Source organism: Taudactylus pleione, unplaced genomic scaffold (assembly GCF_031769625.1).
Source record: "Taudactylus pleione unplaced genomic scaffold, aTauple2 ptg000087l, whole genome shotgun sequence".
Lineage (NCBI taxonomy): Eukaryota > Metazoa > Chordata > Amphibia > Anura > Myobatrachidae > Taudactylus > Taudactylus pleione.
The window spans coordinates 3031622-3056513 of record NW_028284489.1 but is presented as its reverse complement, the minus strand read 5'-3'; the positions used below and the strand labels follow the sequence as shown (position 1 = coordinate 3056513).

Sequence of the window (24892 nt, the reverse complement as noted above, 5' to 3'; positions counted from 1 at the left end):
TATAAAACTAGCTAATAACACTTTAGTCCTTAGTACATTACCTGACTGTGCGGGCCCATCATGGGGTTGTTGGGGTTGTGTGGAGGCGGTTGTGCATGAGGTGACGGCTGGGAACCTGGAGGTCCCTATATAAAAAAAACAAACAAAAGAGAGTAGAAAATAATAACTAAAAATAATAATAATAATAACAGCAGCATAATTGGCAAAAGAGAGTTTAAAGCTCATTATGAGTTGGGATTCACTCACTGGATACAAGTTCCATATCTTCGTGGTAGAGGTATGCCCACTCATCTCACAGCACATACATTAGCACAATGTGTTTGTAAAATAGAAAGAAGAAAACAATGCTCCATATTCCATAAATGTCCTATATGATGTTTAGAATCTAAGCATTGTATATTGTGCCACTCTTTCTATCAATATGTCCAGATGCACTCAAAAACCTTCCACTTTAAACAAAAACCCATCTCTTTAAAATATTACACATAATAAATTTACAAGAGGATTATTAAAGACAAAGCCCACAGCTATGGTTTGTACCGATTCATTTATTGATCTATCTGCAGAGCATAAGCGCAGTGTTGTGCATTATGTGTCTAACTTAAATGCATATTTGTACTTTACAAAAGTTATAGGGACGAAGCCAGGGTCTATGTCGGTGATGCAGATTCCTGGCTTCTTACGTGACTAGCATCCGGTCAGGCTGCTGGAAGCTCCTGCAGCCTGACCAAAGGAGCAACCATTGCGACCATCTGTTGTGATGGTGATCCCAGCCTCTAACGTCGGTCGCAGTGCTGGGATCGCAAATGCAGCAAGGAGGTGTCTAACACTACCTTCTGCATTTACATCAAAGATGGACTGATTTGCACAGCCGCTTGTGTGCCGCTCTGCAAATACTTTAATCTCTGAATCAGGCCCTAAAGGTGCGTACACACTGGGTGATTTTACTGAGCGATTGCACGATTACGACATCGTAATCGTTAGGGATGAGCGGGTTCGGTTCCCTGAGAACCGAACCCACCCGAACTTCGGGGATCCGGGGCGATCCGAGCCCAAGCTCGGATCTCCCTGTCTGCCCCGGATCCCTCTCCCGAGGCAAAACCTCGAGATCTGCTGTCGGATCTCGAGGTTTTGCCTCGAGCGGCCATTTAAAAAAAAATGCCTTTGCCTTTAATGGGCAAAGTGCTGATTGGCTGACAGAGCCGTCTGTCACGGCTCTCAGCCAATCAGCATTATGGTGCTCATTTGCATGTAGCACGGACTCGTGAGATCCGTGCTACATGCATCTGTGTGATTGACAGTGACACAGAGCACAGATGGGTCAGTGAGACCCGTCTGTGCTGCTGTGTATTTCAATGACACAGATGCACGCACGGACCAGGAGATCCGTGCTACTTGCATCTGTGTCATTGACACAGAGCACTAACGGGTCCGTGAGACCCGTCTGTGCTGCTGTGGTAAATAAAAAAAAAAAAACCTGTGTAAAAAGAGAAAAAAATGGCGTCCTCCCCCCCAAAAAAAGAGCAACCAGCCCCGGGCATTAGTGACCCAGTGCTGGGTGTGCTTAAATACAGGGGACAAACGACATAGGGGTCCCCTGTACTTAAACACAACCAGCACCGGGCTAGTCAGAACCAGAGCTGGTTGCCAAAATACGGGGGACAAACGACGTAGGGGTCCCCCGTATTCTGCGCAACCAGCTCTGGGCTCTGATCCGGTCCTGGTTCTGGAAATACAGGGGAAAAAAATGAGTAGGGTTCCCCTGTATGTTCCAGAACCAGCACTGGACTTTTTCTAGCGGGGGGCTGATGCCACAGCCAGGGGAGCCCTTTCACCGGGCCCCCCAGCCGCAGCATCAGCCCTGACCGCTAGTCAGCCCAGGCCGGGGATCCCTGGAGAGCTGGGGACCCCCCCAATAAAGGGGTCACCCTCTCCAGGGCACCCCAGGCCCAGGCTGATAGCCCGGGGCTATCCCCGCCACCCCTGGTGGCGGTGGGTGGCGGGTTGATTGTGTGGTGTGGTGTAAATAAAGAATATCAAACATTGTCTTTACAAGTAGAACTGCAAGTCCCAGCAAGCCTGCCCCGCATGCTGGTACTTGGAGAACCACAAGTACCAGCATGCAGGGCATTAAGGGCCCACTAGTACCTGTAGTTCACCTGTAAAAAAATGTTTAAAAAAAACACAGGACACACACACCGTGACAGTATAAGTTTATTAAACATACATACACACACACACACACACACACATGTACACATACTCACCTATGTAACCCTGTAGCATCGGTCCACTTGTCCGGTAAAGTATCCATAGGGGACCTGTGAAAAAAAACATACTCACCATCTCCTATGCGAGGTTCTGTCCTCTTCGTTCCAAAGTAGGCATCCCCGGACTTGGCAAAAAAAAAAAACGAAAACGCGATCCACGAACTTAGTACCGTTCTATAGAACGGTACTTCCCGAATGAGAGCTTAGCGGCGGGGTATCACCATGGAAACCCCGCTGCTAAGCGTTCATTGGCTGAGAGAGGCCATCTCCCGTCTCTCTCAGCCAATGAACGGCTCCCTCCATTGTAGTCAATGCTGGGAGCCGCAAGGTTATTAAAGTTTACCCTGCGGTTCCCACCATTGACTACAATGGAGGGAGCCGTTCATTGGCTGAGAGACGGGAGATGACCTCTCTCAGCCAATGAACGCTTAGCAGCGGGGTTTCCATGGTGATACCCCGCCGCTAAGCTCTCATTCGGGAAGTACCGTTCTATAGAACGGTACTAAGTTCGTGGATCGCGTTTTCGTTTTTTTTTTTTGCCAAGTCCGGGGATGCCTACTTTGGAACGAAGAGGACAGAACCTCGCATAGGAGATGGTGAGTATGTTTTTTTTCACAGGTCCCCTAGGGATACTTTACCGGACAAGTGGACCGATGCTACAGGTTACATAGGTGAGTATGTGTACATGTGTGTGTGTGTATGTATGTTTAATAAACTTATACTGTCACGGTGTGTGTGTCCTGTGTTTTTTTAAACATTTTTTTTACAGGTGAACTACAGGTACTAGTGGGCCCTTAATGCCCTGCATGCTGGTACTTGTGGTTCTCCAAGTACCAGCATGCGGGGCAGGCTAGCTGGGACTTGCAGTTCTACTTGTAAAGACAATGTTTGATATTCTTTATTTACACCACACCACACAATCAACCCGCCACCCACCGCCACCAGGGGTGGCGGGGATAGCCCCGGGCTATCAGCCTGGGCCTGGGGTGCCCTGGAGAGGGTGACCCCTTTATTGGGGGGGTCCCCAGCTCTCCAGGGATCCCCGGCCTGGGCTGACTAGCGGTCAGGGTTGATGCTGCGGCTGGGGGGCCCGGTGAAAGGGCTCCCCTGGCTGTGGCATCAGCCCCCCGCTAGAAAAAGTCCAGTGCTGGTTCTGGAACATACAGGGGAACCCTACTCATTTTTTGTCCCCTATATTTCCAGAACCAGGACCGGATCAGAGCCCAGAGCTGGTTGCGCAGAATACAGGGGACCCCTACGTCGTTTGTCCCCCGTATTTTGGCAACCAGCGCTGGTTCTGACTAGCCCGGTGCTGGTTGTGCTTAAGTACAGGGGACCCCTACGTCGTTTGTCCCCTGTATTTAAGCACACCCAGCACTGGGTTACTAATGCCCGGGGCTGGTTGCTCTTTTTTGGGGGGGTGCACGCCATTTTTTTCTTTTTTTACACAGGTTTTTTTTTTTTTTTTTTACCACAGCAGCACAGACGGGTCTCACGGACCTGTCATTGCTCTGTGCCAATCACACAGATGCATGTAGCACGGATCTCCCGGGTTCGTGCTACATGCAAATGGGCACCATAACGCTGATTGGCTTCCTGTCTGCCACTGCAGTGCCACTCCTAGATGGGCCACGTGTTTGTGCCGCCCCCTTGTGTCGCTTAGCATAGTCATCCAGCTTCCTCGGTACAACCTTTTGGCCTAAAAACAATATTGTGAGGTGTGAGGTGTTCAGAATAGAGTGGAAATGAGTGGAAATTAATGTTATTGGGGTTATTAATAGCGTAGGAACAAAAAAAGGCCCATTTATGTGATTTTAGCGGGTTTTTTTTATTTTTTAAGAAAAAATCCAGATCCAAAACACAAAACCCAGAACCCAAAACACGGAAGGGTGGTTTTGGCAAAACCAATCCAGATCCAAAACACGAAGAAAGATCCAGATCCAAAACCAAAACACAAAACACGAAAAGTGTCCGGTGCACACCCCTAGTAATCGTGCAATCACTCAGTGATCGTGCACTATAATGTCGGAAACGACCAGCGATGCACGCTCCCGCTGGTCGTTCCCGACACTGTCCATCGCCTGAAAATGCAGGCCAATCGGTCGATAACGACAGATTGGTCATGTTCAGGGATGATTGAGGGTGCCTACACTGAATGACTGATCGTTCAGTGTAGGCCCTACAGGGGAACAGGAACGGCCGTACGATTACGATGTCGTAATCATACTGTCTTTCCTGAGCGACCAATGTGTACGCACCTTAAGTCTTGGAGAAAGATAAAGTGGACAGAGATAAAGTATCAACCAATCAGCTCCTGTCACTTTATAGGCTATGTTTGAAAAATGACAGTTAGGAGCTGATTGTTTGGTACTTTATCTCCGTCCACTTGATCTCTCTCCAAAGCTTAGTAAATAGACCCCTATGTCTCCTTCAACTGAGAAAAATTTGCTGTATTGAGAACTATGAAAAAGGGAGAGAGGTCAAAAGCTCAAATGTCAAATCAATTAAAAAAAAATATGAGATATGGTAAGAACTTACCCTTGTTATCTCTATTTCTACGAAGTCCATAGGGTTCCACAGGATACCTTGGGGTATAGGTGTGACGTCAGTCGCAGGGCACCAAAGAGTTAAGCTTTCAGCCTCCCAGGATGCACTAGGTCCCCCTCCTATACCCCGCCCCCGGGCCAAGGCACCTCAGTTAGTTACCAAGCCATAGGCCGGAGGAGGAGAAGGAAGAGAGAGAACAAAGATCTGGACACATACAAGAATCACATTCTCACCAGAGGGAGATGGAAAACCGGTGACCAGAGCAAAGCCCATCTGCAGCACAGGTGCGACAGGGCGGGAGTCCTGTGGAACCCTATGGACTTCGTAGAAATAGAGATAACAAGGGTAAGTTCTTACCATATCTCATATTTTCTACTTCAGGGTCCATAGGGTATCCACAGGATACCTTGGGGATGTCCCAAAGCAGTATCCTTTAAGGGTGGGGACGCTCCTGTGCAGAAAGGAGAATCCGCCGTCCGAAGGAAGCATCCTGAGAGGCGAAGGTGTCAAACCTGTAATACCTCACGAAGGTATGGACAGAAGACCACGTAGCAGCCTTGCAGATCTGAACTGCCGAGGCACCACGTCGAGCTGCCCACGAAGGACCCACAGACCTAGTGGAATGAGCCTTCAGAGAAGGAGGGACCGGTAGGCCTTCATGAAGATAAGCTTCAGAAATAGCCATACGGATCCAGGCTGCCAAAGTTTGCTTTGAAGCAGGCCAACCCTTTTTACGGAAGCCAAAGAGGACAAACAAAGCGTCCGACTTCCTAAACGAAGAAGTGCGGTCAACATAAGTCCTTAAGGCCCGCACAACATCCAAAGAGGCCTCACCCACGGAAAGACCCGGTGAGTTAAAGGCCGGAACAACTATTTCCTCGTTAATATGAAACTGGGAAACAACTTTGGGAAGAAACTCGGGCCGAGTGCGGAGCACTGCCCTGTTCCCATAAAAAACCAAGAAAGGGGGTCTACAAGAAAGAGCCCCTAACTCAGAAACACGTCTGGCCGAAGCAATGGCCAGAAGGAAAACAGTCTTAGCTGTTAGCCATTTAAGATCCACTGAGCCCAGTGGTTCAAACGGCGGTCCTTGGAGAGCCCTCAGGACCACAGCCAAATCCCAAGGCGCCACAGGTGGAACAAAGGGCGGCTGAATGCGGAGAACACCCTGCATAAAGGTGCGCACATCCGGGATTGTAGCAATCCTACGGTGAAACCAGACAGATAGGGCCGAAACCTGTACCTTCAAAGAAGCAAGGCGAAGCCCATGATCTAGTCCCGCTTGCAGGAAGGCGAGAATCCGAGACAGACGAAACTCCCGCGGTGCATAACCTCTCGGTCGACACCACTGGAAGAACGTATGCCACACGCGATGGTATATCCTCGCGGAAGACGGTTTCCGAGCTCGCAACATGGTACGCACCACAGAGCTGGAAAACCCCCGGGACCTCAGCATGGCCGTCTCAACAGCCACGCCGTCAAAGACAGCCGAGTCAGGTCCGGGTGAAGGCAAGGACCCTGAGACAGAAGGTCCGGTCGTAGCGGCAACCGCAGAGGAATGTCCACGGACAGACCCTGAAGGTCTGAGAACCAGTGCCGTCTGGGCCACGCGGGAGCTATCAACAGGAGCGTCCCTCCTTCCTGTTTGAATTTCCGGATTACCCGTGGAAGAAGGGAGACCGGAGGGAACAGGTATGTGAACCGGAACGTCCACCGGACGGACAGAGCATCCACCAGAGACGCCCCTTCGTCTCTTGTGCGAGACCCGTACACCGGCAACTTGTTGTTGTGCCGGGACGCCATGAGGTCGATTTCTGGAAGACCCCACCTGTCCACCAGTAGTTGAAAAACGTCCGGGTGCAGGGACCATTCCCCCGGATGAACGTCCTGGCGACTTAGAAAGTCCGCCTCCCAATTGAGCACTCCCGGGATGAAGACCGCTGATATGGCCGGAAGATTGCGCTCCGCCCAAACCAGGATCCGAGAGACCTCTACGAGAGCCGCCCGACTGCGAGTTCCTCCTTGCCTGTTTATGTAGGCCACGGTGGTAGCGTTGTCCGACTGGACCTGCACCGGGCGACCCTGGAGAAACCGCTGTGCCTGCTGGAGAGCATTGAAGACCGCACGGAGTTCCAAGATATTTATTGGAAGCTCCGCTTCTGTCGGCGTCCACCTGCCCTGGAACAAGTGTGGACCCGAAACTGCTCCCCAGCCCCGAAGACTGGCGTCCGTTGTCAACAGGACCCAATTTGGAACCCAGAACGGACGTCCCTTGTTGAGGTGGGTCGTCTGTAACCACCACGTAAGGGACAGGCGAACCTCCTGGGTGAGCACAATCGTCTGGGACTTCAGAGACTGAGTCAGCCCGTTCCACTTGGACAGGATCAGGTGCTGCAGAAGTCTGGAGTGAAACTGGGCGTATTCCACCATGTCGAACACCGACACCATGGAGCCCAGTAACCTCATCGCCGAGTGTAAGGACACCCGGCGGCTGTGCAGACAACTGCGCACCCTTGACTGTAAAGCAGAGATCTTGTCCTCCGTCACGAAGATCCTTTGCTGTCCCGAGTCCAATAAGGCTCCAAGATGCAGAATCCTCCGAGACGGGATTAGAGTGGACTTCTGCCAGTTGATTAGCCAGCCGTGCCGTTGCAGCAGTGCAATGGTCAGGTCCAAGTGGCGTAACAGGAGCTCTGGAGATCCTGCCACCAATAACAGGTTGTCCAAATACGGCAACATGCGGACTCCCTGCAGCCGCAGAGAAGCCGCCATGACCGCCATCACCTTGGTGAAAACACGTGGTGCTGTTGCCAGGCCAAAAGGTAACGCCCGAAACTGGAAGTGGTCGCTGCTGATTGCGAACCTGAGGAACTGTTGATGGCGCCAAAGAATAGGGACATGCAGGTAAGCGTCCTGTATGTCCAATGACACCAAGTAGTCCCCAGGTTCCAGCGCCAGAATGATGGACCGTAGGGTCTCCATCCGAAACTTCGGGACCCGCAAAGACTTGTTGAGTGCTTTGAGGTTGAGAATCGGACGATATGACCCATTGGGTTTCTGTACCAAAAATAGATTTGAATAGAAACCCTGGCCCCTCTGGGAGAATGGAACCGCCACTATAACTCCAGCCTGGAGCATAGTGTGCAATACCTTCCGCAGCTCCGTAGCCTTGTTCCGGTCTGATGGGAGACCCGTGGTGAAGAAGCGAGCCGGGGGTCTGTGCCGGAAGGAGAGGGCGTATCCGTGAGAAACCACCTCCAGAACCCAAGTGTCTGTCGTAGTAGTCGACCAACACTGGGCGAACTGTAGCAGGCGGCCTCCCACCCTGGGATCCCCCAAAGGGAGGCCCGGACCGTCAGGCCGCAGGCTTGTCATCTGGCTTGGGGGCCGGACGTCTGGTACTCCATGCCTGCTTCCGGGGCTTGACCGATTTCTTAGGGCCAGCCTGTCGAGGAAACGACTGTGGTTTGGGCCTGCCCTGGGCCCTAGATGACCGAAAGGACGATGGTCCCGAACCAGAAGGAGCAGCGGCCGACGGGAGACAGGCAGATTTGGCTGCCGCCAGCGTGGCCACAATCTTATCCAGATCCGGACCGAAGAGAACTTCTCCGGTAAACGGCAACGCTTCCAGACCTTTCTTGGAATCTGCGTCCGCCTTCCAGGATCGCAGCCACAAGGTGCGACGAGCAGCTACCGCTGCTGAAGAAATTCTAGACACCAGAGTACTAATGTCTAGAGCCGCCTCGTTGATGTAGGTGGCCGAATCACGGAGATTGCCAATCAACTCCGCCTGATCGGCCGGACAGTCGGATTCAAAAGAAGCCTCTAATGAATCCGCCCAGCGCTCCATCGCTCTGGCAATCCAGCAAATGGCCATAGCCGGCCGTGCTGCCCCCCCTGCAAGGGAATAAGCGGACTTCAGGCAGATTTCTACCTTGCGGTCCGTAGCATCCTTAAGGGAGGACATGGATGGCATCGGCAATGTGGCACTACGGACAAGACGGGTCACGTGAGAATCCACCTGTGGAGGGGATTCCCACTTCGCAAAATAATTATCCGCGAACGGATAAGCCACCGCCAGGCGTCTCTGCGGCTGGTATCTTTTGCCAGGTTGTTTCCACGCCTCCTCTAAATGGTCCACCAACTGACCCGAAAGAGGAAAGACTGTGGCATCGCCCTTCACATCTTTGAAAAAGGCATACTTAGATTTAGCCGCTGGGGGAACTTCGTCCTCAATCACCAAGGCTGTGCGGACCGCCCGAATAAGTCCAGGAATATATACTTTGGACTTAGCATCAGCGTCCTTAGTATGGAGAGGTTCCTGATCGTAAGGATCTAGAATCTCCCCATCATCAGACGTCCCTTCGTCATCCTCATAAGGAGCGGACAGAGACGCCACCGGCCTTTTATGAGACCGCATCACAGACTCCCCTTGCAACACATCCGACAAGTGCTGTACAGAACTCGTCAGGGAGTTAACCCACGCTGGCTCCTGAGAACCCGGGAGCGGGGAAATAGGGAGACTGTGGGGTACCACCAATTGTCGTGGGAACCCCTGCATGGGTGACGACACCACAGACTGCTGGGACAAACCCATCGGAGTAAACGTGGGCTGCGGAGCTAACTGGCCCACTAAAGCTGTTAACGCCTGAGCGAAACAAGCCCAGGGCGGCTCCTGTACCAGTGCTGTAACCGTAATAGGCCGCGCCATGGACAAACACTGCCGGCAAAGGCCCTCCGCGCTACCCTCCCCCTCCGCTAACGGTACTTTGCACGTGGTACACTGTAGCCGGAGGGGAAAATCACTTTCAGACATGATGGCACCACATATGTGACCTCTCTCACCAATTAAGTATTAAATAGGCGAGAGACCACCCTGCAGCACCGCACCGCAAGGGCTTTAGCAGAAAGAACAGGGACAGTAATAAAGCTGACAGTTTAGATGAAGAAAAGATTACAGGCAGCAGCGCTAGCACAGTCACATACAATGCAGAGAAATAACAATTCCTGCACTAACAGCGCTGATCACTCAACTACACAGACACAGGGCCTGGTAGGACACAGCGCTGCATACACAGACCTGACCACAGCGGAGGAGAGGTATGCGGGGGGACCCAGACCACGATGCTTCCGTCCAGCGCTTCCAGCAGCGTTCACCATGCGTTCTGGAGAAGATGGCCGCCGAGGAGCAGAGAGGAGGCTGGCCTGGGGGAGGAGCGCTGCCACAGGACCAGTCGGCAGCATGCAGAGAGGGCTGTGTGCAGCGGGGGAGGCGCCGGCTGTGAGACAGGGAAGGCGCGCTCCCCTGGCATGCATTTAACCCCTGGGACGCCGCAGCGCTACCGCTCTGCTGCGGTCCGCTGTCCCAGGGGGTAGTGGAAGCGCAGGTTGGTCGCCTGGCTCCACGCTGCAGCCAGTCCCCAGGGAGCCCCCTGCCTGGGGACTTAGGACCATGTGATCAGCGGGGACCCACCGCGGGACCCCGCTGCTTACCTCTGTCCCCCTTGAATCCGGCCATGGTCCGGAGCATCTGGGGTCACCGCTAGCTGTGACCCCAGACGCCCACCAGCATCCCCGGATCAGTACCGGCGTTCTGGTACCGGCGGGGTGTAGGGAAGACAGCATGGACGTCAGGACTGACTGTCCATGCTGTACATCCAGTTGTGCAGCCACAGCTGCATGAAGAATAAGCTTCAGGGGCTCTTCTAGCCCCCACTCCAACAGGTGCACCCGACTCCGGCCGGGCACCAAACTAAACTGAGGTGCCTTGGCCCGGGGGCGGGGTATAGGAGGGGGACCTAGTGCATCCTGGGAGGCTGAAAGCTTAACTCTTTGGTGCCCTGCGACTGACGTCACACCTATACCCCAAGGTATCCTGTGGATACCCTATGGACCCTGAAGTAGAAATATCAAATGTTAAACAAACTCAAAAGCAAAATGCAGTGTTAGTTAAACAAACTCAGCTTCTCTTAACTATCTTTATAAATTCAAATTAATGTTTCCTTTATGAATCAGATTCTTCCTTGCATGCCAGACAGTCACAAATGAGCAATATGGAAAACGCTGTGTGTGTTTGGCTAGCAGTTAAAGAATTCCCTCTTATTGCTGGTCTTAAGGTGGCCACACACATAGCGATGTGCACACGATCAGCCTATGTGTACGATTTCCCTTGAAACTCTCCCTGGCAGCTCTGCACACAATTTGGTGTCCAATCTTCATACGATCTCTCCTGCAGTTAGACTTTTACAATGCATCGCCTCCTAGATTGTCAGATCTGCGGCAGATCTGACGATGCGATGTGTGACCAGCGGGGACGCGCATCACATCGTGGTCGTGAGTGGGGACTCACGATTTACTCAGGATTTGGCCACATTTTACACGATCTATCATTCCAATGTGTCGGAATCGGCCAGATCGGGTAAAATATCGCTATGTGTGTGGCCAGCATAAGACATTTAGTGATGGGCACTTGTCTGGAGTGATTGCCTTGTTTTTGTATGGGGATTGCTTATATTTGAACTTTGAAGTATCAAGACAGAAAAAAATATTTGGTTTAATTTTTAATAAATGACTGTTTTACACTATTAATGTTTATTTTAAAATTGTGTTTGTTTATGTTTAACGTTACTGGTTTTAGAGATTCTTGTCTATTAAACTGGAACTGCAGTGGCAACCTCCACAGCCAATGGAGTAGCAGGTAGCCTCCTGGAGCCAGTGGGACTCTCCATGAAGGCAGTAGCCTTGCACTGTGATCAGCCTGGAATTGATTTTTACTTTAGCAGGAGAAATCATTTGATACTGGGGGTGTTTAAACATTTGGGAAAGAGGTTTTGCTGCCGTTAATAGTGCAATTATTTAATCAATAATTTGGGTGTGGATCATTTGATGGACAGTAAACCAGTCAACAAGCAATAGGCCGACAGTCAAAGGTTGACGGGGACAAAAGGTCAACATGGATGAAGGTTCGACAGGTAGAAAAGGTAGACAGGGTCAAAAGATCGACATGGGATTGGCCGACACAAAAATGGTCAACACGTGTTTATTTTATAAACCTAATCTTCACCCTAACCCTCCCCCTGGTGCCTAACCCTAACCATCCCTCCTATTGCCTAACCCTAACCATTGGGGTAAGTGCCTAACCCTAGCCATCCCTCCTAGTGCCTAACCCTAACCATCCCTCCTAGTGTCTAACCCTAACCATTGGGGTAAGTGCCTAACCATCCCTTCTAGAATCCAACCATAACCCTTTGATAAGTACCTGACCCTAACCAACAAAAAACGGCAACTTTTTCTTGTCAACCATTCCCATGTCGACCTTTTGTACCGGTCAACATTTTGTACTTGTCGACCTACACCCATGTCGACCTTTGGTGTGTTGACATTTTGTCCCTGTCGACCTATTGCTTTTTACCGTCAATCTTTCATCCTCCAAGCCTAAGGTACATAGATTGTGTCATAAGATGTATGGAGCTCACAATGGTTGCCCTACCGAAAGCATTAATGCTCAAGGCAGTTTTAACTTAGATACCACCTACCATGTGAAATCTGTATTGCATGCATTCCAGAAAAAAAATACTAGCTTGCAACAACTTAATGCAAGATGGTTTCTTTTCAGTCACGCCACTATATCAAAGTAAATGGTGTGTCGAAATGAAAGTTAAGGTAGGACACATCTGTAAGTCCTTTCCGTCTCAATTTTCACAATTGTGTTCCAATTAATATTTAAGTAGTGTAACTATTACCATGGCCTGAGTGCATAACTCTACATTTATCTACATTAACTTCAGTCTGTCATTTCACTGCCCAGTTTGCCTGAAACTTTCTGTAGTAAGTTGATACTCTGCTCTGTGTAATAACTCTACATGTCTTGGTGACAGCCAATATAGATACCTTACTTTGAAGGTCTTCTACAAGGTCATTATTGAAAAGACAGAACCCAATCTGAATATTATCCACTTATAACTAGCCTTAGTATTTTGTTCTTCAACTAGTTTCTGTACCCATAGACAAACTTTTTCTTCTCCAGATTGTCAGGATTCTGCCGCAGCGCCGGCTTTCCCTCACTAGCGTGAGCAGTGAGAGGTCAGGTGCAGCGGTAGGTGACTTGCTGAGTATTCTCCCCGGGGTCCAGGTGACTGTCACGCAATCCTCCATATCGGAGTTCCTGCGGCGATGGTCATGGGCGATGGTCACTGGATAAGTACCTGATAGATCCTTATCCAGTGGTAGCTGTGTCAGTTCTCAGCTGACTTGCTCATCCAATGGACAGCTACCTGGGGGTATAAACAGGACTCCAGGTGAACAGGTAAGACACTTCCCAGTAGTATTTCCAGTGTATCCTTAGTACATCTCCTATGTACTGAGTCCTAGTGATTATTTCAAGTGCCTTTACCTGTGTGTTATTTACACGTGCGATATCCTGGTACAGTACAGCTACAGAACACCTCTTTCCTGTGTGTTCTATTTCAAGTGCCTTTACCTGTGTGTTATTTACAAGTGTCATATCCTGGTACAGCAGAGCTACAGAAAATCTCTTGCCTGTGTGGCCTATTTCAAGTGCCTTTGCCTGTGAAATATTTACAATGCCATATCCTTGTCTTTGTCTGTGTACAACTCCAAGTAACACCTTTTGGTGCAGCAGTGCACCAGAATAACTTTGCCTGTGTATTCAGTACGCACAGTGGTGTACAGAGTACAGATCCTCCTTCTCCTCCAGTCAGCAGCATATCCTTATTCTCCAGTGTTAGCTACAGAACATATTCCTCAGATATTATATTTCCAGTGAGCCAAAGCAGTGTGTCTCTCTCTATTCCCACTCGCATCGGATCCCTGACCTGGGGACCGGAACCTGCTTGCCAGGTGCAGCTGAAACCCATATCCCACTTGGAGGGGTCATTGGTGAACACCTCCCGGCAGGTTAGACTCTGCACCCTAGGTCAGGTCTCGTCAACATCTGATGCTTGTGGACGAGGAGACTGAACATCCAGGGAGTTGTCAGAAAAACAAAGATGTGCCTGTCCATTTAAACTAGGGATGAGCGGGTTCGGATTTATGAAATTCAGACCCGTCCCAAGCTGAGACAGGAACAGAGTCCGGCTCGGGATTTCCCACCTGACTCGGATCTGAAATCGAGGCAAAACGTCATCATCCCGCTGTCGGATCTCGCGGGTTTTGGATTCTATAAGGACCCCGCGTCGGCGCCATTTTTCACTTCGGCTGTGGACAGTGAAGAGGGAGAGTGGGAGTTAGGGCTGGCTGTGCTGTGTTGTGCTGCTGTTGTCCATGGGGGCTGGCTGGGCTGTGTTGTGCTGCTGTTGTCCATAGGGGCTAGCTGGGCTGTGTTGTGCTGCTGTTGTCCATAGGGGCTGGTTGGGCTGTGTTATGCAGTCAGTTGTCCATAGGGGCTGTGTCCACTCCAAAGTCCAAAGGGGCTGGCTGAGCTGTGTTGTGCAGTGTCCCATAAAGGCTGAAGTCCTAAAGGGGTGCTGTAGTGTTGTCCAGGGGTTGATCTGTCCATCAGGGGTGCTACCCCCAAGTGCAAACATAACTACTTTTTTTCTGTGTTTGTGAATTGTGTGCGCAGTAGCCGCACGTGCATCAACAAAGTAGCAGCGCCAAGCGTGCGCCTGTGTCATAAGTAAAGGACCGGCTGGCTCGTCTGTTGAAGGGTAGTGTAACCCCCAAAGTGAATCAGGCCCAGTGTCCCATAAAGGCTGTAGTCCTAAAAGGTTGCTGTAGTGTTGTCCAGGGGGTGCTCTGTCCATCAGGGGTGCTCCCCCAAAGTGCTCCAAAAAACAATTATTTTTTTTCTGTTTGTGTGCGCTGTAGCCGCACGTGCATCAACAAAGTAGTGCCAAGCGTGCGCCTGTGTCATAAGTAAAGGGCCGGCTGGCTCGTCTGTTGAAGGGTAGTGTAACCCTCAAAATGCACTCCAAAAAAATAAAAGTTTTTTTTTCTGTGTTTGTGACTAGTGTGCGCAGTAGCCGCACGTGCATCAACAAAGTAGCAGCACCAAACATGCGCATGTGTCATAAGTAAAGGGCCGGCTGGCTCGTCTGTTGAAGGGTGGTGTAACCCCAAAGTGCTCCAAAAAACAAAAAATATATATTTTTTCTGTGTTTGTGACTTGTGTGCGCATTAGCCGCACGGGCATCAACAAAGTAGCAGCGCCAAGCGTGCACCTGTGTCATAAATCAAGGGCCGGCTGGCTCGTCTGTTGAAGGGTGGTGTAACCCCCAAAGTGCCGGAAAAAAAAATATATATATATTTCTCTGTGCCTTAGCCGCACGTGCATTAATATCACATAAATGGAGGACAAAAATTTTTCCGATAACAATAAAATATGGAAAGATCAAGAACCACTTCCTCCTAGTGCTGAAGCTGCTGCCACTAGTCATGACATAGACGATAAAATGCCATCAACGTTGTCTGCCCAATGTCATAGTAGAGGGCATATAAAATCCCAAATGGCAAAGTTCAGGAAAATGACCTTAAAAAATAAATTGAAATCGTCTAAGGAGAAACGTAAACTTGCCAATATGCCATTTACGACACGGAGTGGCAAGGAACGGCTAAGGTCCTCCCCTATGTTCATGACTAGTGGTTCGGCGTCACATGTCGATGGAAGCCCTCCTCCCGCTACAAAAATCAAACGAGTTGAGCTGGCAAAAGTACAGCAAAGAACTGTGGCCCTCATTCAGAGCCGCACGTTAACAACAGTACGCTCGTTGCGTTCCGATGTTGACTAACCGCGCATGCGTCGGTGTTACACTGCGCATGTGCGTACGGCAGATTGCGAGCTTTTTTTCTCTCGTTCCTAAAATAGCGTACAGGAAGTGACATGTCAAATGTGATTGACAGAACAGGGCGTTTTTGGGTGTTGACGGGGGTGGAGATGAAAAAACGCAGGCGTGGCGAGGCGTTTTTGGGGCGTACATACATTAGCAGATGCGAACGTCAAATGTGTTCGGACCGTCTCATACGTCACTGGAACATCCGCTTTCCCTTCAAAATGCTCGCACAGCTTAGGGTCAGGATTACTCGACCACATTGGCGATGGCCTTCTCCTCCGTCCCGGGACTCAACGATGGTGCTGCGATTAATCGCGGCTGGTCAGTAAAGTAATTAGTGTTGGATTGAAAACCGGCTTGGTATGTGTTTGGAAAGCAGTTTATTGGGATAGCACAAAAGCGTACGCAGGTGGAAATCAGAGCTGCTAATGTCATGATTACACAATCAATTAGCGTACATTTTTGGTGTTTTATTTTGGCCACAATTTGTTGGTTATGGCCTATTGTAACAATAATGTCATCATGTTTTAATTAGCTCCCCTTTTTTTTGGTTTACTGTGGAATTTGCATCGCTATGTGATTTTTTAAACTTTCCTTAAAGAGGCCTTTTTTTTTTTTTAAGAGGGTCAGTTTTTGCCTTTAGGGCCAGGATTAAATGTAACCCATTTGTACAATAATGTCACAATACAATGTCAGTTTTTTGTTTTAAATTTATTGTTTAAACACAAACAAATTGGCCTAATATTTTGTTGCCTTTTTTTTGTGGCAAAGATATTTGTTAAAAAAAAAAAAAAGCCATAACTGGTAACATAAACGTAAATACCAAAATTAAAAACATTTCACAAGAAAGGAGAGGGAAGTTTTGACCAGAAAGGAATATGAGCCAAGCACAGGAGGAGTGTGGGAAAAGTCGCCATTGCTGTCACCGTTTTCTCGCCCGTTTGGCTGGGTGAGGGTGGGCACCAGACCGGGTCCGGGATGCCATCGGGCTGGCCTGTCCAGAGGCAGATGTTGTGGCCTCTGGACTAGGCACAGGGCTAGGCACATTTGGAGGATTGGCTGATGTTGTGCCAGAGGTGGAGGATCCGGATGTTCCGGCAGGAAGGGAGGTCGGCTCCACCATGTGCTGGCGAACGAGCTGCTCCAGGGCATCGGCGATGCGGATGTTGGCCCTGGTATTTTCCGCCAGGGCCTGAGCAATGGTCACGTTGGCCGCAGCATTTTGCTCCAGGGCCTCAGCCACCCGTATCAGACTGGCGTCCATCCTCTGCAGAATCTCCGTATGGAAATCCGATTTAAAATTGAGTTCTGTGAGGAGGCCCACTGCCTGCGAGGGGGCACGCCCTGGACTGGCTTCTGCAGGGTCCTCAGCCGGATGTACTGGTTCCTCCCCTGCAGAGCCAGCAGAAATTCTGCGGCCAAGGCTCCCCTCTGGAGCAGACTCATCCGCCTCTGTCTCTGTTAGGAAAAATGCGAAAAGACTCACATTAGAATCTACATATTGGCACAATAGCATTTCAGAGTTGGTGACATCACAAGACTTACCTTGGCCAACATGAGGAGCCGCAAAGTCTGGCATGTCCGTATCCATGTTGGACACGCCAAACACCTCCACAGCCTGCACACACCCCTGTGCCAGCTCTTCTAAGTCTGTCAACTCCAATGACACAGGGGTGGGACCCCCACCTGTCCCCCTTGCATGCCTAGCCCTGTCGGCAAGTTTTTGCTTGAGACGATATTTGAAGTCTGCCCATCTGTGGAATGAAATTGGAACCATTATCCTTTTTTTTACAATGGGGTTTGTTTATAGGATGGGAAAGTGTTTACTTACCGCCGTTTGACATCCCGGGCTAGACGGACATAATCACCCACCCTATTGACAGCAACGGCGACCTCCTCCCACATTCTCCACTTCTGGCTTTGGCTCATATTCCTGGCTGCCTGGGGCAGGATGTCAACGCACTTCTGGATCAAAACCTCCATCTCCTTGCTTGTGAAATGTGGCTGCCTTTTTTTTTTGGCAGCTTTGGCGGGTTGACTGGGGCCAGCAGTCTCTTCCATGTCATCCTCCTCACCTATTTGTGTAAATATGCAGATTTAGCCACTTCACAACTTGCACAATATTATGTTTTAAAAGAATCATTGAGACAAAATGCATGAAGGCCTTACCGCCGGAATTTTGGCCATTGTTTCCCTGGTCTGAAGCCATGTCTCTGCTTCCAGAATGAAATCAACCAGAAATTAAATGTGATTTCGTGACGTATTTATACATGCGTCCTTAGTTTGCGGCCGCATCATTGATTGTGCGTCCCTATGATTCATCCTTAATTTGTGCGGGAAAATAAACACTATTTATGGCTTGGTGTGTGTGGAGTCGAGGTTGCGTTGTTGGATTGTTGGCGGTTAAGTTGGTTGGATTTGGTTGTTTGCGGTTGGAGGATTTGGCGGTGTTTGTATTTTTTTTGGTTTGCTACAGTTGTTTTGGTTTTCCGTTCGCATTTTTTTGGTGTATTTTTTGCCATCGTTTCCTGATTTGGTAAGTTTTGTGCAGTCTAATTTGTGGCCAATTGGTGTCTACTTCTGGTTTTTTGTTTGATTTTTTTTTTTTTACACTAATTTCATCTATTTTAGTTTGTTTTGGCTTTCGGACCCAAAGACCTTTTTGAGGGAAATCTTATATATTCGATTTTGGTAAGTCCATTATTTTTCTGGCATTTGCGAACTAATTAACGCATTTTTGACTGTTGGTGTAGTGACTTGCATTTGCGAAATAATTAACGCATTTTGGACTGTTGGTGTAGTGACTTGCATGTGCGAACTAATTTACGCATTTTTGACTGTTGGTGTAGTGACTTGCATGTGCGAACTAATTAACGCATTTTGGACTGTTGGTGTAGTGACTTGCATTTGCGAACTAATTTACGCATTTTTGACTGTTGGTGTAGTGACTTGCATTTGCGAAATAATTAACGCATTTTTCGAGGCTTATTCATCATGTAAACCAGTTTTGCTTTTCCCTTTTCCATTTTTGGGGTCCATTTGACCCCTATTTGACGTACGGTGTGCAATGTCGTTTTCATCGATGGCCAAATGTGTGTTTCGCCTATTTTATGTGTTGGCTTGCACCAATTTGACAAACATAAAATCACCCTCTAAATTTTTGATGTCTCATTTTTGGCTTTTTTACAGTTTATACGTATCATGACAATACCCCGGCATGTAAGCAGCTATGGATGGTATCATAAAGCTAAGTTGTTTTATGTTACTTTTGGGGTGGCTCAAAAGCCTTACATTGTAAACTTTGAATTTCAGGTAGATCTGGGGCGAATTGTTCTGGCCCTGCTCCCGGAAGACGACCAACCTCAAACTCGTCCCAGGCGTAGGCATCGTAGGCATGCAAGGCCCCAGATATTTCGAACACGTGTCACCCTTTTTGGAATGCCCGATGATGAGGTTTTAAGACGCTACCGTCTACCTCCCAAAATCATCATAGACACTCTCTCATTAATAGAAAGTGATCTTGAGCGGCAAATTGACAGTCCAACAGCAATACCACCACTGACGCAATTTATGGCGGTGTTACATTTCTGTGCCTCAGGATCGTTTCAAACAACGGTGGGAATAGTGGCGGGCATCTCCCAATCCTCCTTTTCCCGGATCCTGAGGGCAGTGATGGAGGCACTTTTCAAGCACCTCCATCATTTTATTCAAATGCCTTTGGATATGGGTGCCCTTAGTGTGGCCAAGGCCAATTTTTACCAAATAGCTGGCTTCCCACACATCATAGGGGTTGTGGATGGTACTCACATACCACTTCAGCCTCCAGCACGGCTGGAGGCAATATTTAGAAACCGTAAACACTATCACTCCCTGAATGTAATGGTGGTATGTGATGCCTCCCTCCAGATCCTGTCCCTGAATGCTAAATTACCAGGAAGTGCTCATGACTCCTTCGTCATCCGGCAATCAGGGATATGGCAGAAATTAACCAACCTACAAGCTGGTGATGCGTGGCTTCTGGGTAAGTGTAGACCTTTAGTACATAACAATGTTAAGCTTGATACACAGTGTTCCTGATGTTGTCTATTTTTTTTCACAGGAGACAGTGGATACCCTTGCATGTCCTGGCTGCTCACTCCTTATTTGGCTCCCACACCAGGGCCACAAAGTGCGTATAAGTCCGCACTTACAGCCACCAGGCAAGTGGTGGAGCGCTGTATCGGCCTTTTAAAAGGCCGATTCAGATGCCTCCACCGCTCTGGTGGCGAGCTCATGTATGTGCCGGATATGGTGTCTAAAATTGTGGTCCTGTGTGGGATATTTCACAACATTGCCATAAGGAGTGGTGTCCCAATGCAGCCAGAGGATGCCTTACCTGAGGATGGCCCCCCCGAGGTTGGTCGGAGGTCAGTATGTGGGGGGGCCATACGCGATGATGTGGTGGCCAGATTTTTTAGGTAAGTTGTAACAAAACTACAGTGTTTATACCTAATGTGTTTGTGTTTGTTTGCGAACATCTAATTTTGTGTTTTTTTTCTCACCATCTTCTGTTTGTTCACATAATCTTTGGCACTCCAACGCTCACTACTTCCTGCTACCCTTACCAAACCTGGATCTGGTCCTTTTGGGCATATATTCTGGAACCCATCTCGCAACGCCATGTTTGTGGAATCATGTTGGCATGGTCCTTCGTCAACCAGTTCTTGATTTTTTGTTTTTATTTAATTATTTCTTGGTATGTGTTGTATTTGAATTTATCACTGTGTTCTTTTTTTGGGAGTGACCACTTTGTTTTCTCTGTTATGTTGTGAATAAATGTTTGGAGAGTGAAATGGTCTTCCTTTTTTGGGACGTTAACAGCAAGTGTAACCAGGTTAACACAAGTTACATTTGACTAAGGGGTAATCCAGTACTGACGCCAATTGAGCTAAACTGAAATATGTTTTCAGCTTCCCAACCCACACCAAAAGGAAGCCTGGCCCAACCTTGGGATTTGTAAGATTGGCCTAAGCAGCTTGCGCACCAACTAGGAACCTGTAAAATGTAGAAATATGTAATTGACACTACACCCAAAAAGGGAAATGACATTGTTACTGTTATGTGTTTCTTGTGTCTGTTTGACATACAAAGACAAAACACAATCTAACTTTTAAAAAAGGGAAATCCTTGCAGGAACAGTCTACTTATGTCATGCTAAACTATCTTGGTTTTGGATTTAAAAAATGAGCCAGAACGTATATTTGTCTGAATAAATTTATTTTGAAAAGTTAACAAAAATAAAAAAACTACTGGCGAAGGAGGCCAGACAGCCGGTCGAGGGCCACAAGAATGCCAATTACATGTTGGCGCATCTGGCCAACACAATCCGCCACCTCTTGCCGACGCCTCTGTTCCTCTGTGGGTGAGAAAAGTGTGTGGGTTAATACAACAATAGGGAATCCACATTAAAAAAACAAAAACACAACGAAATCACTCCTAAACCTAAAAAAAAAAAAAAAAAGGGGGTGCTGCCAAAAATACAAGGCCTATGTACAAATTCCCACAGGTGTGATATGTGTATGTTGAAATCACCAGGAAGAGGTAAAGGCAAACTGCAAAATCACCAAAAGTCAAGCCACAAAAACACGAAAAAAGGCACGACACATGATTACATACAAACAGTTTGTGCTTTAAAAAAAAACAAAATAAAAACATACCGGGAGCCAAAACGGGAGCTCCGGAAATGCCTCCATGATCCTCCTCGGAGGATCCGTCATTCCCCAAAGAATGGGGAGGAGTTATGATGGACTCCGGGGAGGGGGTAATTGGAAGAGGGGTGGGTGGAGGAGAGGGGGAAGTGGGACGGAGGGGAAGGAGGCCCGACATTTCCGGGAGAGGGTCTGGGAAGGATGGGGAGGAGTGGGGAATAGGGGAAAGATTTGGGGTGGAGTGTTGGCTGGGGGTTGGGGATAGTGGCCGGGAACGCCGTCTGGACGGACGGTGACGGCGGAGTCTTGGCTGTCCCCCTAAAATATGTCAAAGAAATTGCGGTTAGTTTATGGACAAATCCGGGGACCAAAACTAAAAAAAAAAAACAACCCAAAAAATAAGCCAAATAGGAGTAGAATGAATAAATCAGAAATAGAGGGAAAACATGCCCACGCAGATATGAGTACAAATAATAAATAGGACAGACAGGAAAACATGCACACGCAGATATGAGTACAAATAATAAATAGGACAGACAGGAAAACATGCACACGCAGATATGAGTACAAATAATAAATAGGACAGACAGGAAAACATGCACACGCAGATATGAGTACAAATAATAAATAGGACAGACAGGAAAACATGCACACGCAGATATGAGTACAAATAATAAATAGGACAGACAGGAAAACATGCACACGCAGATATGAGTACAAATAATAAATAGGACAGACAGGAAAACATGCACACGCAGTTTGCCCCACAAACATTAAAACCACAATACATAACACTTACTTTCCTGTATCTGCATGCGAAAGCATGCCAGCAAGCGGGGCGTTTGCCGTTGCAGGTCGGACCACCTGCGCTCCAGCTGCCCGATGTTGCGGCGTGAGCCGAAGGACCGCAGGCGGGACCGTGCCTCCGCATACGCGGAGCGCTTCTGCCGGTTGGTGATGGGATGAGGTTGGCTGGTGATCCGGCGATCCATGACCTCCGTAAGCACCAGCAGCTCGCGCCTGGTGAATGCGGAGGCTCTCATGATGGCAATGGTGTTTTTCTTAAAAATCATTTTTGATAAAGTGTGTAAAAATTTTCTGATTGGCTAATGTATTTTGGAAATTAACAGGAGCAATTTTATTGGTTAGTGTATGAGTCATGTGTTCGACAGGGCCAGAAATCTCTGGAGAGTTATGATAGGCTTGATGCAGTGACATGCGTAAGCAAATTTAAATAAAGAAATGAACCCAGGGAAATATGCGGGGATCCACAGCAATAGAACAATTGTTTAATTGTGGTTCACATGTTTTTTGAACAATAAAAGCGAATGTTTCATCCGTACGTATTCTGCGGGTAAACACAAACACGGACAAGAGTAAAGTTTCTTGCATTGTGTTGAAAAAAAAAAAACAATTAAGCTAATTGATACATTGATTGGCATGATACGATTGATGGAGGTAGGCAGAATAAAGGAGCAGGTAATCGACATCTGACAAGGCCACTTCCTGTTTATACTTGTGCGTGCGTTCCTTTCAAGCCATTTCGGGGATGTACGCTCGCTATTTCGTACGCTCGTTAGTTAGAGGAGGGGTCGTCAGAGTTTAGGGAGGAATTTTAGATGCGAACGAAAATACGAGCGAGCCATTGAATTTAAATATTTTTGTACGTACGCCTAACGTACGTGCGCCCGCTTGCGAGTGGGTCTGAATGAGGGCCTGTGTCTTCTAATTCTAAGAAGATATCACAAATCCCCAAGGAGAGTCTAAGTGTGGCGGCGGTTGCGATGCCTGCCCTTCCCAACACTGGATGGGAAGAAGTGGCTCCTTCCACCATTTGCACGCCCTCTGTAAGTGCTGGAAGGAGCACCCACAGTCCACTTGCTGATATTCAAAGTGAAGATGTCACTGTTGAAGTACAGGATGAGGATATTGGTGTAACTGGCGCTGAGGAGGAAGTTGACGAGGAGGATTCTGATGGTGAGGTGGTTTGTTTAAATCAGGCACCAGGGGAGGCAGTTGTTGTCCGTGGGATGAAAAAGCCCATCGCGGTCATGCCTGGGCAGAAGACCAAACATTCCACCTCTTTGGTCTGGAAATATTTCAAATCCGGACAATAACTGTCTTGCCATATGTACCATATGTGAAGGTGGAATAAGTAGGGGTAGGGACGTTAACCACCTAGGAACATCCTCCCTTATACATCACATGCAGCGCGTTCATAAAAAGTTACTGTCAAGTTCAGAAACTGGCTAAGACCATAAGCAGTCCAGGGACACCTAAATACATTTTTCCTGTTGTATCCAAGCGCCTGCAAACCACACCGTCAACTCCCTCCTCGTCAATTTCCTCCTCAGTCAGGATCGGAAGTAGACCTGCAGGCAATGTCACTGGCATGACTGACTCTCCTATCCGGGAATCCTCAGGAGGATCCTGCATTGCTACGCCAACTGCTGCTGCCGCTGCTGGGAGTCGTTCATCATCCCAGAGAGGAGTAGGTATACCACTACTTCTTTTACTAAGCAATTGATCCCTCAACAGTCCTTAGCGAGGAGGATGAAGTAAGACAGCAGTCATCCTGAAGCAAAGCGGATAACTGAGGCCTTGACAGCAATGTTGGTGTTAGACGTGTGTCCGGTATCCGCCATTAGTGCAGTGGGATTTAGACAATTGATGGAGGTAGTGTGTCCCCGGTACCAAATCCCATCTAGATTCCACTTCACTAGGCAGACGATACTGAGAAAGTACAGCGACGTCAGAAAAGTGTCCTCAGTGTCCAAAAAAATGCAGTTGTACCCAATGTCCACTTAACCACGGACATGTGGACTAGTGGAACAGGGCAGACTAAGGACTATATGACTGACAGCCCACTGAGTAGATGTATGGCCTTATGCAGCAACAACAGCAGCGTCACCAGTAGCAGCATCTCAGAAACACCAGCTCGTTCCAAGGCAGGCTACCCTGTGTATCACCGGTTTCAGTAAGAGGCACACCGCCGACAACCTCTTAAACTGAGGGAAATCATCGCCCAATGGCTTACCCCACTTAGACTCTCCTGGTGATTTGTGATATCTGACAACGCCACCAATATTGTGCGGGCATTACATCTGGGCAAGTTCCAGCACGTACCATGTTTTGCTCGTACAATAAATTTGGTGGTGAAGAATTTTCTGAAAAACGACAGGAGCATGCAGGAGATGCTTTGGGTGGCCCGAAAAATTTCTGCCAACTTTCGCCATTCAGCGGCTGCGTGCTGAAGACTGGAGCGCCAGCAAACACTCTTACACCTGCCCCGCCATCACCTGAAGCAAGAGGTTGTGACGCAGTGGAACTCAACCCTCTATATGCTTCAGAGGATGGAGGAGCAGCAAAAGGTCATTCAAGCCTATACATCCACCTATGACATAGGCAAAGTAGGGGGCATGCACCTGACTCAAGCACAGTGGAGAATGATTTCCGTGTTGTGCAAGGTTCTCCAGCCCTTCCAACTTGCCACACGTGAAGTCAGTTCAGACACTGCCAGCTTGAGTCATTCCCCTCAACAGGTTTTTGCAGAAGCAGCTGGAGAAAGTGAAGGACAGAGTGATTCCGCTCGGCATGT

The 24892-nt window shown here is 48.6% G+C and overlaps 1 protein-coding gene across 3 annotated transcripts in view; it reads right to left on the bottom strand.

The window, feature by feature from the left end:
• LOC148529030 (single-stranded DNA-binding protein 3-like) overlaps positions 1–24892 on the bottom strand; it is a 551001-nt gene that overhangs the window by 33361 nt on the left and 492748 nt on the right. For all 3 annotated transcript variants that reach the window (XM_088468944.1, XM_088468946.1, XM_088468945.1), the window contains one exon: positions 42–125. In XM_088468944.1, coding sequence (XP_088325070.1) covers positions 42–125 — 84 coding nt within the window. The remainder of the gene's footprint in view (positions 1–41; positions 126–24892) is intronic.